Source organism: Hyperolius riggenbachi, chromosome 4 (assembly GCF_040937935.1).
Source record: "Hyperolius riggenbachi isolate aHypRig1 chromosome 4, aHypRig1.pri, whole genome shotgun sequence".
In the NCBI taxonomy this organism is placed as follows: domain Eukaryota; kingdom Metazoa; phylum Chordata; class Amphibia; order Anura; family Hyperoliidae; genus Hyperolius; species Hyperolius riggenbachi.
This window is the reverse complement of record NC_090649.1, coordinates 315,788,911-315,804,751: the sequence shown is the minus strand read 5'-3', so window position 1 is coordinate 315,804,751 and position 15,841 is coordinate 315,788,911. Positions and strand designations below refer to the sequence as shown.

General features: G+C 45.0%; 1 protein-coding gene across 1 annotated transcript in view; it reads left to right on the top strand.

Annotated features, from left to right (window-relative positions):
* The window catches only part of LOC137503938 (low-density lipoprotein receptor-related protein 11-like), a 62,710-nt gene that overhangs the window by 30,243 nt on the left and 16,626 nt on the right, over window positions 1-15,841 (top strand). The window contains exons 5-7 of the mRNA XM_068231689.1: window positions 901-1,098; window positions 7,210-7,266; window positions 11,251-11,349. Coding sequence (XP_068087790.1) covers window positions 901-1,098; window positions 7,210-7,266; window positions 11,251-11,349 — 354 coding nt within the window. The remainder of the gene's footprint in view (window positions 1-900; window positions 1,099-7,209; window positions 7,267-11,250; window positions 11,350-15,841) is intronic.

The following is a 15,841-nucleotide window of genomic DNA, read 5'->3' as shown; positions in this document are numbered from 1 at the left end:
TCCCACTGTAGATACTGGAGTTGTTTCTGAGTTTCTGATGCTGAAACTGGGAAAATTACCATAAAAGTGGGTAACCTGATTAATTTACTGCATTCTGCTATATTTCACTATAGTGCCTCAATAATTTAAAGCCAATGGGTACCGCTTAAAAAATAAAAAAGTCAGATACTCACCTAAGGAGAGGGAAGGCTCGGTCCTAATGAGCCTTCCCTCTCCTCTCCCGGTGCCCTCGGTGGTGCGCTGGCTCCCCCGTTCGCGTCCGCCGCCGCAGGGACTTCGGAGGTCTTTGGGAGCACTCAGGCTTCCGAAGACGGGCCGCTCCATACTACGCACGCGCGAGTGCGTCATAGAGGGCGCTCGCGCATGCGTAGTATGGAGCGGCCCGTCTTCGGGAGCCCGAGTGCTCCCGAAGGCTTCCGGAACCTCCCTTCGGTGGCGGAAGTGGCAGTATTTGACCGAACTGGTTGAATACTGCTACGGGGGATCCTGCGCGGGACCGGGCACCGGGAGAGGAGAGGGAAGGCTCATTAGGACCGAGCCTTCCCTCTCCTTAGGTGAGTATCTGACTTTTTTATTTTTTAAGTGGTAAACATTCACTTTAAGCAAAATAAAATTTAAGGAGAACCAGTATAGTATCCTTTTAAAGAACATTTGGAACGTTAAAATATTTACTCTTGTTTATAAAATCCTCTCTGCTATGGTATAGGGTGCATACACACATGCAATTTTGATCGATCAATCACTGACCAATTTTGAAACCAGATTCAAACAGATTTTGAATACTATGAACAGATTGCGTAAGTAAGCTCTCATACTACATGCAAGTGGTAGAATTGGGCAATCATCAGCCAATCAAAATTGGATGTGTGTATCAGCTTAAGTTGTTTTTGTTTTATGTAGTTAATGCTGGCCGGAAGACTGTGATCCATATCACTGACAAAGCAGAGAGGCATCCAGACACAGGATCTGTGGCAAGGACCGAAGAGGATTCTGCATCAGAAAAATCGAGGGTCATTGGGAAGATTTCTGTGCCCACAAACACAGAAAGGAACCAGCCACCTCCTCAGGAACTAGCTCACAACAGCGTGCAGAATACAGGTAGAACATTCTGTTTTTGCATTCACATGAACAGATATATTAAGTTCTAATAAGGGTAGCCCTTTGTTTTAAAGCCCATGTACTGGATTTTAAAACACTACCCCCCCTCCACCTCAAGTATCAATAGGGAATAGACTTGATTAATGAGATACTAACAATTAGAAGCTAATGCAGGTTTTTTACAGATGTATGCAGCTTGGTATAAATGCAATCAGAATCATCAGCTACTACATTTAATTGGTCAGATTCCAAGTTGCATAGATTTGAATAAAATGTATACAATTTGCATCAGCTCAAGCTTAGCACCAAACCAACCATCTCTAATAGGGCTGTATGTTCCCATATTCCCTTAGCATTATGAGACCCCTGAAGTTGCAACAAGGATCTCCCTGTCACCTCCTGGAGAAAGTCAAATGACATTCGTAATACTTCCTGCCTTTACTACTGATTGGACGGGAAGCATGGCTGTTATAGCAGTGGTCCTTCATACAGTTTACCGAGCAATGGGTATTATGGTTTTGAGTGATACGTCAAGACAAGACACAGAATATTTATATTGCCCTTTTCTCCTGGCGGACACACTCTAGTGTAGTAGCAGTGTTAGGGAGTGATGCAGGCTCCTTTGATGCAGCATACAGTATTATGGAAGGGGACAGAAGACAGAACAAAAGCTGACTGAGGCTCATGGCTGTCCGGATAGATGTAGTCAAAGGCGTAACTACAAATCATGGGGCCCCCAGAAAAAACATTGATGAGGCCCCACAAATGTTCATACCCTTTTTCTTTCTGGATCGTGGTGACCCCTCTCAGTCTGGGGCCCATTTTGCAAGGGTCATAAATACGTTTGGATATCATAATCTTCACACCCATAGCAAATGTAGCCACAAAAACTCCTGATGTGAAGGATGGACCCTACATTTGAGGGAGTGAAGTAGTAGTTTGGGCCCCTTCACAGCTCTGCACCACTGCGGTCACAGTAGCTGGCCCCCTGTAGTTACGCCCCTGGATGTGGTGTTATGTCAGCCTTACATAGTTACATAGTTATTTTGGTTGAAAAAAGACATACGTCCATCGAGTTCAACCAGTATAAAGTACAACACCAGCCTGCTCCCTCACATATCCCTGTTGATCCAGAGGAAGGCGAAAAAACCCTTACAAGGCATGGTCCAATTAGCCCCTAAAGGGAAAAATTCCTTCCCGACTCCAGATGGCAATCAGATAAAATCCCTGGATCAACATCATTAGGCATTACCTAGTAATTGTAGCCATGGATGTCTTTCAACGCAAGGAAAGCATCTAAGCCCCCTTTAAATGCAGGTATAGAGTTTGCCATAACGACTTCCTGTGGCAATGCATTCCACATCTTAATCACTCTAACTGTAAGGAACCCTTTCCTAAATAAATGGCTAAAACGTTTTTCCTCCATGCGCAGATCATGTCCTCTAGTCCTTTGAGAAGGCCTAGGGACAAAAAGCTCATCCGCCAAGGTATTATATTGCCCTCTGATGTATTTATACATGTTAATTAGATCCCCTCTAAGGCGTCTTTTCTCTAGACTAAATAAACCCAGTTTATCTAACCTTTCTCGATAAGTGAGACCTTCCATCCCACGCATCAATTTTGTTGCTCGTCTCTGCACCTGCTCTAAAACTGCAATATATTTTTTGTAATGTGGTGCCCAGAACTGAATTCCATATTCCAGATGTGGCCTTACTAGAGAGTTAAACAGGGGCAATATTATGCTAGCATCTCAAGTTTTTATTTCCCTTTTAATGCATCCCAAAATTTTGTTAGCTTTAGCTGCAGCTGCTTGGCATTGAGTACGATTATTTAACTTGTTGTCAATGAGTACTCCTAAGTCCTTCTCCAAGTTTGATGTCCCCAACTGTATCCCATTTATTTTGTATGGTGCTAGTCCATTAGTACGTCCAAAATGCATGACCTTACATTTGTCAACATTGAATTTCATCTGCCATGTATGTGCCCATATAGCCATCCTATCCAGATCCTGTTGCAATATGACACTATCTTCCTGAGAGTTGATGATTCTGCACAATTTTGTATCATCTGCAAAAATAGCAACATTGCTCACTACTGCATCTACTAGGTCATTAATAAATAAATTGAAGAGCACTGGACCCAGAACAGACCCCTGTGGGACCCCACTGCTAACAGTCTCCCATTTTGAGTACGATCCATTGACCACAACTCTTTGTTTTCTGTCCATTAGCCAGTTCCCTATCCATGAACACAGACTCTTCCCCAGTCCTTGCATGCTCAACTTTTGCACCAGACTTTTGTGGGGAACAGTGTCGAAGGCCTTTGCAAAGTCCAAGTATATCACATCTACAGCATTCCCAATATCCATATTAGCATTCACTACCTCATAAAAGCTGAGCATGTTAGTCTGGACCTGTCTTTAGTAAACCCATGTTGATGCTGAGAAATAAGATTATTTTCTACTATGAAGTCATGTATAGTATCTCTTAGTAACCCCTCAAATAGTTTGTATACAACTGATGTTAAACTTACAGGTCTATAATTTCCTGGATCAGATTTTTTGCCCTTCTTAAATAATGGGAAAACGTGGGCTGTACGCCAATCCACTGGGACTCTGCCAGTTGCAAGAGAGTCACAAAAGATAAGATAAAGGGGTTTATCTATAACTGAACTTAATTCCCTTAGGACCCGAGGATGCATGCCATCCGGGCCACGTGCCTTGTCTATTTTTAATTTATTTAGTCTTGCCTTCACTTCTTCCTGCGTTAAGTATTTAATATTACAGTTAGAAGATTGAGACTCTTCCGCCTCTGTAGTTTGCAACAGTGCTGTTTCTTTTGTGAAGACAGAAGCAAAGAAAGCATTTAATAACTCTGCCTTACCTTGGTCATCCACCATTGAGTTCCCACCCTCATCCTTTAGGAGTCCTATACAGTCAACCTTTCTTTTTTTAGAGTTAATGTACTTGTAAAACTTTTTTGGGTTAGATTTGATATCCTTAGCGATTTGTTTTTCAGCTTCAATCTTTGCCTGCCTAATTTCTTTTTTACAATTTTTATTGCACTCCTTATAATTGCTTAGTGCAGCCTCGGTCCCCTCCTGTTTTAAGACCTTATAGGCATTCTTTTTCCTCTTCATTTTATCTTTAACCTTTCTATTCATCCATAGAGGCCTTTTTTATTCCTAGACATTTTGTTTCCATATGGGATATACATACTACAGTATTGATTGAGTATAAGTTTAAAAGCTTGCCATTTCCCTTCAGTGTCTTCCCCTTGTAGTACATTATCCCAGTTCACCAAACTTAGTGCCTGCCTAATTTGAGTGAACTTTGCTTTTCTAAAATTCATAGTTTTAGTGGTCCTGCTGCCCCGTGGCCTATCAGTCACCAGATCAAACGCTATCATGTTGTGATAACTATTTCCCAAATGTTCTTGAACCTGCACATTTGATACATTATCTGGTCTATTAGAAATGATCAGATCCAGTAACGCATTCCCCCTAGTTGGTTCAGTTACCATTTGAGTCAAGTAATTGTCCTGTAGTGCTGCCGCCAGAAATCTGCTGCTTTTACCAGAATGGGTAGCCTCAATACTCCAGTCAATGTCTGGAAAGTTGAAGTCGCCCATAATTATGACCTCATTTTTACCTGCAGCTTTTTCAATCTGCTGTAGTAATCGCAGTTCTGCAGCTTCATTAATAAGAGGTGGCCTGTAGCATACCCCAATAAGCAATTGGCAACTTTTATTTCCACCATGAATATTTACCCAAACGGACTCCACATCTTCGCAATCTTCCTCCATCTCATCGTTGAGGACAGCTGTAAGAGAATTCTTAACAAAGAGACAAACCCCTCCACCTTTTTTCCCTGTTCTATCCCTCCTAAACACATTGTATCCTTTTAAATTAGCTATCCAGTCATGGCTTTCATCATCCATGTCTCGGTTATTCCCACAATGTCATAGCCTTTGTCATTCAGAATGAACTCTAGTTCGTCTATTTTATTTGCAAGGCTCCGAGCATTGGTTACCATGCACTTTATATTTTTACCACCACATTTACCAATTTTGTTTACATGAAATGGGCTACTTGAATTTTTACCAACCTCCTTAATCTTTACACTGTCCCCACCCCCCTCTCCACCCTCTATAATGATAGGTTCCCACTGTCTTTTTACCTCATCTTGTCTACGTATTGAGACTTTATCCTCCCGCCTCCCCCCAGATCCTAGTTTAAAATCTCCTCCAACCGTTTAGCCATCTTCTCCCCCAATGCAGCTGCACCCTCCCCATTAAGGTGCAGCCCATCCCTGCTGTAGAACCTGTAGCCGACTGCAAAGTCTGCCCAGTTCTCCAGGAACCCAAACCCTTCCTTCCTACACCAATTTCTCAGCCACTTATTTAACTCCCTAAGCTCCCTCTGTCTCTCAGATGTAGCACGTGGCACTGGCAGTATTTCAGAAAACACCACCTTGGAGGTCCTTGCTTTAAGTTTATCTCCAAGTACCTGAAAATCATTTTTGAGGACCTTCCATCTCCCACTAACTTTGTCATTGGTGCCAATGTGTACCATGACAGCCGGGTCTTCCCCAGCCCCACCCAGTAATCTGTCAATTCTTTCCGCTACATGCCGAACCCGAGCACCCGGGAGGCAACAGACTGTACGGCATTCGCGGTTTCTTCGACAGATTACCCTATCTGTGCGCCTAATAATTGAATCCCCTACCACCAGTACCTGTCTAGCCTTAGCTGCACTCCTATTCCCTTTCTCGTTACAGCAGTCTGCCCCTTGGTTGCTAAGGAGCACATCCTGCTGCAGCATTGCTACTCCTGAATCATCCTCCCCAATATTACGCAAACAAGCATACTTATTAGTGAGGGACAACTTGGGACTAGCCTCCCTGCCACTTTTTCCCCTACCCCTTCTAACTGTGACCCAACTAGCGGCTGCCTCTGCTTTTTGGTCCGGCTGTACTCCACCCTCCTCATCTTCAACGGTTCCATCCAGTGTCTGGATCGTGAGATCCAAGCTCTTCTCCATGTTGTGTATGCGTCTCAGTGTTGCGAGATGCTTATTTAGCTCTGCGACTTCCGCCTCTAACTGAGCAACACGCACACACCCAGGGCAACAGTAAACACCCTCAATCCGCTGATCAAGGCATGCATACATGTTACAGGATGTACACTGTACAGCATAGTCCAACATGATGACTTTTGTGTGGGGAAAAATTATTTAAAGTAAACTGTGGCGGTAAAAGATGAAACGGGAGATGAGTGTAGCTGGGGAGGAGGAAAGGAAGAGTAAGTAAAGTTGGGGAGTGTGGGGAGTGAGGGGAGGAGAAGGGGGGGAGGGGGTGGGAGGAGGGGAGGAGGAGGGGCGGGAGGGGTGGAGGAGTGGAGGTGGAGTGAGTGAAGTTGGGGTTGAGTCCTCAAAATTTAAAGACTACACCACAACGTGCCTAGCACATTCTAACCAATGCAAAAACCGCAATATTGATTGAAGTTTTTTTTTTTTTTTTTTTTTTTTAGTCCTTACCTACTTCCTCTCACCACTCTCTTTGTGCCTGTGTTGTAACGCCTGTTTTTAACGCCTATGCCACTTGTGTCGCAGCCACTTAGTGAGCAAGCCACATACTGAGCAAGCTCAGTACTGAGTCCTGAAGCTGACCAAATACCTCCTGTTGCAGCTAGTCCCTCCCCCTAGCCTGAAGTTGTTGACCCTCTGAGGTGAGTATGGGGGCAGGAGGCTGTTGGGGGAGGTATGGTTCAACAGGATAGTTAGGAGATGGAGATATTTAAAATGAAAAATCTGATAAAATGCCTTTAAAATCCATCAGGCCACACATGGCAAGATATTTTTCTTGTAATTTCTGTACCTCCCCAGGGTCCTGATGTACCTTGCCTATTGTGGTATAGGTAGTCTTATTTAATACAGGCACGAAACATGCAAAATACAGCCACTACAGATTGAGATCAGATGCTTTGAATGATCTCTAACAAATCTGTTTGTATTAAATAATATTTCATCTTGTCACACAAATCTCACAAAAACACCATGAAAGTAAGCATACTATACTAATGCTGAAATATTTCTTCCATATTACTTTCATAGGAACCGTGGTACAACATTCAACATTGGACCCTAGAGGACATCCTAAAGAAGCTCCAGGTTAAATGCTTCGCTTTTTGTACTTGCATAGCTGCTGTCCACCTTTTTGTTTTTCTTTTGCTCTGTTCATGTAGCATGACATGTAGTCCTTCAGTCAGGGAAAGGTTATTGCAGGTCTGCACTGGCAAATGGTTGCCAAAGGTTCGAGTAATGGGGGTAGTTCTCGCTTCAGTGTTTGGTGGTAACTTGAGCAAGTAATGAGGGGCAGTGGCGGACACAGCCAGCAGTGGGCCCCTGTGCAAAATTGCAATTGCGGGCCCCTAAGACCAAAAAATGGGTGTGGACAGAACCGGCAAAAATGGGCGTGGCAATGACCAGATGAGGGCGGGGCTAACTGTAATTTAAAGCGAACCTGGGGTGAGGGTTTATTTCCTTTTAAACAATACTAGTTGCCTGGCGGCCCTGCTGATCTATTTGGCTGCAGTAATAAACTGAATTACACCAGCAACAAGCATGCAGCTAATCTTCTCAGTTCTGACAATATTGTCAGAAACCCCTGACCTGCTGCATGCTTGTTCAGGGTCTATGGTTGAAAGAATAAGAGGCAGAGGACCAGCACGGCAGCCAGGCAACTGGTATTGCTTTAAAGGAGAAAAATATGGCAGCCTCAATATTATTCTCACCTCAGGTTCCCTTGAAAAGTGCAACACAAAGACAGTGGGCCCAAGTTTTGGTGACCCTTTCCCAGAGCAGGGACAAGGTCCTCCAGCACCCAAGGCTGAGACACCAAAGTGCGCCCCTCCATCTCTCCCACCCCAGCCGTTACACACTGATTGCTATTAGACTAAGAGGTGCCACAGGGCCCACAACCTCCCCAACACCTTAATATCTAGTTATATGGCTTGCAGTCACTGCTATGTATCCCCTTTTCTTATTTCTTTCTGCTTCATACACAATTAGGAATGACAGCTGAATGAATTGTGCGCCCCCTCCTACACTGCGCCCTGAGGCTGGAGCCTCTCCAGCCTATGCCTCGGCCCGGCCCTGCCCTTTCCCCAAAAAATTCACATAATTGTGCAGGTTTTCTCAAGAAAATACACATAATGTGAGCAGATTTGCCCAGAAAATACATTCAATCATGTCGGCAGATATGCCCAGAAAATACATTCAATCATGTCGGCAGATATGCCCAGAAAATACATTCAATCATGTTGGCAGATATGCCCAGAAAATACATTCAATCATGTTGGCAGATATGCCCAGAAAATACGTGCAATCATGTCGGCAGATATGCCCAGAAAATACGTGCAATTATGTCGGCAGATTTGCCCAGAAAATACATGCAATCATGTAGCAGATTTGCCCAGAAAATACATGCAATCATGTGGCAGACCTGCCCAGAACATACACCTGCTAATATAAATTAAAAAAAAAAAACATTTACTCACCTGCAGCAGCAGACCTCCTGTCCCAGCCTCCATCCGGCGCGCAGCTCCCATGGGTGGTTGGGTGGATAGGTAGCCTGGTGGATGAGTGGGTAGGTAGGTAGCCTGGTGGGTAGGTAGGTAGCCTGGTGGGTGGGTAGGTAGGTAGCCCTTAGCCGGGTGGGTAGGTAGCCTGGTGGGTGGGTAGGTAGCCAGGTGGGTAGGTAGGTAGCCAGGTGGGTAGGTAGCCGGGTGGTTAGGTAGCCTGGTGGGTTGGTGGTTAGGTAGGTAGCCGGGTGGGTGGGTAGGTAGCCTGCTGGGTGGGTAGGTAGCCGGGTGGGTAGGTAGGTAGCCTGGTGGGTAGGTAGGTAGGTAGCCTGGTGGGTCTTTAGGTAGGTATCCTGGTGGGTGGGTGGGTAGCCGGGTGGGTAGGTTGCCTGGTGGGTGGGTGGGTGGGTAGGTAGCCAGGTGGGTGGGTAGTCGGGTGGGTGGATAGCCTGGTTTAGGTAGCCTGGTGGGTGGATAGGTAGCCAGGTGGGTAGGTAGGTGGGTGGGTAGGTAGCCGGGTGGTTAGGTAGCCTGGTTGGTGGGTTGGTAACTTGCCCAGTAGGTAGGTAGGTAGGTAGTCGGGTGGGTGGGTGTTTAGGGAAGGTAGCCGGGTGGGTGGGTAGGTTGCCAGGTGGGTGGGTAGGTAGCCTGGTGGGTTGGTAGGTAGCCGGGTGGGTAGGTAGCCTAGTGGGTTGGTAGGTAGCCGGGTGGGTAGGTAGCCGGATGGGTGGGTAGGTAGGTAGCCTGGTGGGTCTTTAGGTAGGTAGCCTGGTGGGTGGGTAGGAAGCCGGGTGGGTAGGTAGCCGGGTGGGTGGTTAGGAAGCCGGGTAGGTAGCCGGGTGGGTGAGTAGGTAGCCGGGTGGGTAGCTATCCGGGTGGGGGGCCCGACTCCTATCCTCCCTCCCTCCCTCACCTCGGGGGGCCCCCCTCCCGGTATGCGCGGTGGGAGAGCGGCAAATACAGGAAGTCTCTGGGGCTCCAGCAGGCGCTAGAAGCTCAGCCGCTTGGTCTCCCAGATGTCTCCAACTCTGTATACTGCTCGCTACTTCCTGGTTTAGTAGCGAGCGATATACAGAGTTGGAGACGGGAGACCAAGCGGCTGAGCCTGTACCGCCTGCTGGAGCCCCGGAGACTTCCTGTATTTGGCGCTCTCCCGCCGCATGAGGGGGGGCCCCGAGGTAAGGGGGGGAGGACAGGAGTCGGGCCCCCCAGGTAAAAAAAAAACAAAAAACAGCAATACTTAATGGGCCCCTGAAGCAACGGAACTTCAGGGGCCCTCGTGCAGCGGCACGGCCTGCACGGTCGTATGTCCGCCACTGATGAGGGGATATTTCTCCAATGAGGACATAGGCAATAATAGGTAAAGCATAGTGGAGATTAGAGGAGATAGAGGACCTGTCAGGTTCCTTTTGCTTACCTGTCTGTGTTTCTGTTGCAGAAATTTCTCATTATTACTTGTTCTCTGACTTTAACAGTTTACAGACAGTTTGCAACTGATTGTTAAAAGGGTTTATGTGCCAAAATTCGCACGTTAAGGCCTCTTGCACACTACATGCAATTCCGATTTTGATTTTTAATCGATTTTCACATGCGATTCTGATTTTTAATTGGTACTGCATGCTTTGTTTTTTCTGAGTTTTTCTTTTGATAGCATCCATTGAAAATCGGAATTGCAGATCGGAATCGCAAATCGGATTTGCAGTGTGCAGGGAGCCTAAAGGTCCGTACACAGGCCGGACTGCAGGCAACGACGGGTCCGCCCGGCGGATCGCTCAGAAACAGCCTTATCAGTCTGCCGACAGACTGTACACACGCCGGACTGTCTGCTGAAAACACGCCCAGCAGGAGGTGACGACAGACCCAATGTTGCCTGCAATCCGGCGTGTGTACGGACCTTTACAGTGGTTACCTGACCTTTTCCCAGCTTTTTACACTAGGTGTAGACTACTGCTGAAATGCATCAGCACTGCAGTAGGGCACAGAAAGACACTGCAAGATGCATCTCCCATTCATGCATAATAAGTCTCTTTTCCACAGACTTGTTTGCTGCTAGCTCATAGCTAATTCCAGAGGGAGCCTAGCCATGCTGAAATTTTTATTGATTTTACATTTTAATGTACTAAGCTCGGTATATGAGGTACAAAGTCCTCTGAAGTATCCCTCTCTTTTTCTGAGCAGACAAAATTCCAACATTACCACACACAGTTATTGGCTCCATGTGCACCTTGGAGTATACCTGGGTATTATCTGGGACTGGAGTCATTGAATCTAAACATTTGTGCAATACACTCACTGGTTTGGCAATTTCCTAAGAGTTCTGGTTTACTGTGAGCTTGCTGTGCAATCTGTAGCTCCGGTTTCCCAATATGGCTGATGGACGGATCAGGGTTTAAAGAGATTTGTGCTTGCTAAAATAAACGGAAAAATTAAAAATGTGGGAGTACTTTAGCCAAACATCAGATTTTGCAGATCTTTATAAAGTTATTGACCTTATTCTTTATTTTTATTAATGAATATATATTTGTATGTTTCTTTCTTCTTCTAAAATAATGGAAATCTATGTCTCTTACAGGCACTGTTTCACCAAACACTGACAAAGATACAGAGGAAAAGAACTTCTTCATATCAAAAGACATGCCACAAGGAAGTGGGCATCCCGCCCCAGAGACAGGTATTTATATAGGGACATCAGAACTGGACGTATTAGGTATTTACTTTTATATTAGGAGTGTGTGTGTGTGTGTGTGTGTGTGTGTGTGTGTGTGTGTGTGTGTGTGTGTGTGTGTGTGTGTGTGTGTGTGTGTGTGTGTGTGTGTGTGTGTGTGTGTGTGTGTGTGTGTGTGTGTGTGTGTGTGTGTGTGTGTGTGTGTGTGTGTGTGTGTGTGTGTGTGTGGTGGTGGTGGTGGTGGTGGTGGTGGTGGTGGGGGGTGTTTCAATACATTGCAAAGTAAGAACAAGAAATGATTGATACTTGCAGTGGAATTTTTTTAAGTTTCATCCACCATGAGACTGCAGGTACCAGTAATTATCTTTACTACTGGCAGACATGAAGAAAAGGAACCAACTGCCATTGTCTATAAACACACCCACTAACAATGTGATAGGCTAAAATGTTGTTTTTTATTGCTTGCTTGTCAGTTGGAAACAGCCGTTATTTCCCATAATGCAACAAAGTTTGCAGACAGGTATCTGTCATGGCCACAGCCCTGACATCACACTCTGTGAGGGGTTTTCACCTCAATATCAGCCACACAGATCCTCCTGATGATCTCTTTGAGAAAAGGTAAAGATGTCTAGTGGGAAAGGTGGTATTGACTACAGATTGGCATGGCGTTAAATCCTTGGTTAAAGTTACCCTTTACAGTGAACCTAATCAGAAAATGAACTGACCAAATAAACAATTTTATCCAGAGAATAAATACTAAATATGACCTTCCTGGAGATCCATATTCTTATTTTTTAAGATTTAAAAATCTGAGATTGAGAATTGACTGAAATTCTTAATGCTTATTCAATCTGCATACACAGTAATAATAAGCTACTGAACCTTTTCCTCTGTTATGCTATTAGAAGTGTTAATGCCAGCTACAGGTATGGCCAGTAAGATGCTTATAATCTGCAGTTGATGAAAACTTTAAGCTAATATTACTTAAGTTTATGAAGCTTGGAAATGGAAACGTTAAATGCAGTAGCTTTTGCATCTGATTGGTCCATTTCCAGTCTGCATAATGTAAGCACACGATTTGCTTGAATTCAGTATGCTAAGCATCTTATTGGCCATCCCTACTGACACACATTTTTTATGACCTCTAGTTATTTATAAGGGTTAGTATAACCCTGGGCCCATATGCAATTAGCGTTTTCTCCTAAGTGACATTTTCAAACTTGTCAATAAAATGCCTTTGCAATTACCAGAAAGCAAGAAAATACTTCAAATATTTTTGATAGAACTTTTACACCTAATTTTTGGTGATTTTTTTTTTTTTAAATTGCAAAGTACTGAAAAGTTATACTGAATAGAAGAAAAAGTATCTCCTAGGAGAAAAAGTGAATTGCATATGGTCCCTGGTTTTTAACCTTAAAGAGAACCCGAGGTGGATTTGAAGAATATTATCTGCATACAGAGGCTCGATCTGCCTATACAGCCCAGCCTCTGTTGCTATCCCAAACTCCCCTAAGGTCCCCCTGCACTCTGCAATCCCTCAAACAGCTTGTCAGAGCTGGCTGTGTTTATCTCTATAGTGTCAGTCTGCTACTCTCCCCTCCTCCTGCAGAATTCCAGTCCCCGCCTGCATCCCTTCCCTCCCTGCTGATTGGAGGGAAGGGACGGGGGCAGGGACCGGAGCTATGCAGGAGGCGGGGGAGCAGCTGAGACTGACACTACAGATGTAAACACAGCCTCACAGCACGGCTGTGATTTAGGAGGGGTTGCAGAGTGCAGGGGGACCTTAGGGGGGTTTGGGATAGCAACAGAGGCTGGGCTGTATAGGCAGATCCAGCCTCTGTATGCAGATAACATTCTTTAAACACACCTCGTGTTCTCTTTAACGGTGTACAAAAAAAGAGCTTCATGCTACATGTCACTTGTCACAGTTATATGTGAAAATATAATTTGCAAAGGAGTTATTGCAGCTGAGAGACAGTAACATAATTTAGCTTTTTAATGGTCTGATTAATGTCATACTATTTGTTTTCTATAGAATTCTGAAAATGTAGAGTTAAAGTGTCCATTAATGGTACAATCTTGATTGCACAATCTTACAATTTTTATGTTCTATGAGGCACTACCTAAAGTATCCATTTAAAGTACAGGGAGTGCAGAACTATTAGGCAAGTGGTATTTTTGAGGAATAATTTTATTATTGAACAACAACCATGTTCTCAATGAACCCAAAAAACTCATTCATATCAAAACTGAATATTTTTGAAAGTAGTTTTTAGTTTGTTTTTAGTTTTAGCTATTTTAGGGGGATATCTGTGTGTGCAGGTGAATATTACTGTGCATAATTATTAGGCAACTTAACAAAAAACAAATATCTCTACCCATTTCAATTACTTATTTTTACTAGTGAAACTAATATAACTCCTCAACATTCACAAATATACATTTCTGACATTCAAAAACAAAACAAAAACAAATCAGTGACCAATATAGCCACCTTTCTTTGCAAGGACACTCAAAAGCCTGCCATCCATGGATTCTGTCAGTGTTTTGATCTGTTCACCATCAACATTGCGTGCAGCAGCAACCACAGCCTCCCAGACACTGTTCAGAGAGGTGTACTGTTTTCCCTCCTTGTAAATCTCACATTTTATGATGGACCACAGGTTCTCAATGAGGTTCAGATCAGGTGAACAAGGAGGCCATGTCATTAGTTTTTCTTCTTTTATACCCTTTCTTGCCAGCCACGCTGTGGAGTACTTGGACGTGTGTGATGGAGCATTGTCCTGCATGAAAATCATGTTTTTCTTGAAGGATGCAGACTTCTTCCTGTACCACTGCTTGAAGAAGGTGTCTTCCAGAAACTGGCAGTAGGACTGGGAGTTGAGCTTGACTCCATCCTCAACCCGAAAAGGCCCTACAAGCTCATCTTTGATGATACCAGCCCAAACCAGTACTCCACCTCCACCTTGCTGGCGTCTGAGTCGGACTGGAGCTCTCTGCCCTTTACCAATCCAGCCATGGGTCCATCCATCTGGCCCATCAAGACTCACTCTCATTTCATCAGTCCATAAAACCTTAGAAAAATCAGTCTTGAGATATTTCTTGGCCCAGTCTTGACGTTTCAGCTTGTGTGTCTTGTTCAGTGGTGGTCGTCTTTCAGCCTTTCTTACCTTGGCCATGTCTCTGAGTATTGCACACCTTGTGCTTTTGGGCACTCCAGTGATGTTGCAGCTCTGAAATATGGCCAAACTGGTGGCATCTTGGCAGCTGCATGCTTGACTTTTCTCAGTTCATGGGCAGTTATTTTGCGCCTTGGGTTTTCCACACGCTTCTTGCGACCCTGTTGACTATTTTGAATGAAACGCTTGATTGTTCAATGATCACGCTTCAGAAGCTTTGCAATTTTAAAGAGGAACTGTAACGACAAAACGGCCCCTGGGGGGTACTCACCTCGGGTGGGGGAAGCCTCAGGATCCTAATGAGGCTTCCCACGCCGTCCTGCGTCCCTCGGGGGTCTCGCTGTAGCCCTCCGTACAGCCGTGACGCAATATTTACCTTCCTGGCTCCTGCGCAGGCGCTCTGATGGCTGTCAGCGCCGAAGTAGGCGGAAATACCCGATCGCCGTCGGGTCTGCTCTACTGCGCAGGCGCAAGTTTCCGGCGCCTGCGCAGTAGAGCGGACCCGACGGAGATCGGGTATTTCCGTCTATTTCCGTGCCGAAAGTCACCACAGCGCCCCCGCTGGAGCCAGCAAAGGTAAATATTGAAGCTACAGTCGGCTCTGTCGCCGGCTGTTCGGAGGGCTGCAGCGAGACCCCCGTGGGACAGAGGACGGCGTGGGAAGCCTCATTAGGATCCGGAGGCTTCCCCCACCCGAGGTGAGTACCCCCCAGGGGAGGTTTTTGTTGTTAGAGTCTCTTTAAGAGTGCTGCATCCCTTTGCAAGATATCTCACTATTTTTGACTTTTCTGAGCCTGTCAAGTCCTTCTTTTGACCCATTTTGCCAAAGGAAAGGAAGTTGCCTAATAATTATGCACACCTGATATAGGGTGTTGATGTCATTAGACCACACCCCTTCTCATTACAGAGATGCACATCACCTAATATGCTTAATTGGTAGTAGGCTTTCGAGCCTATACAGCTTGGACTTAAGACAACATGCATAAAGAGGATGATGTGGTCAAAATACTCATTTGCCTAATAATTCTGCACTCCCTGTATATTCACTCAGTTTACCCTTTTAATACATGTGGTAAGATTGACCAATCAAGTCATTCAAGTGTATCATTGATGGACACCTTAAAAGGATTTATTTTATTGGCAAACTTAATAGATTATGGTTGCAAACTTGTGTTTGTGTCAGGGCTCTGTTGATTTTGACACTGGTGGTTTGTGTGGGCACTCCCAGGGTGTGGAGTCTTAAATTACCACGAGTCTTCACTCAAGCACCTCCCATGGAGTGATGAGCTACCACTTTTAGCAGGTGAAAGGCTGTGTGC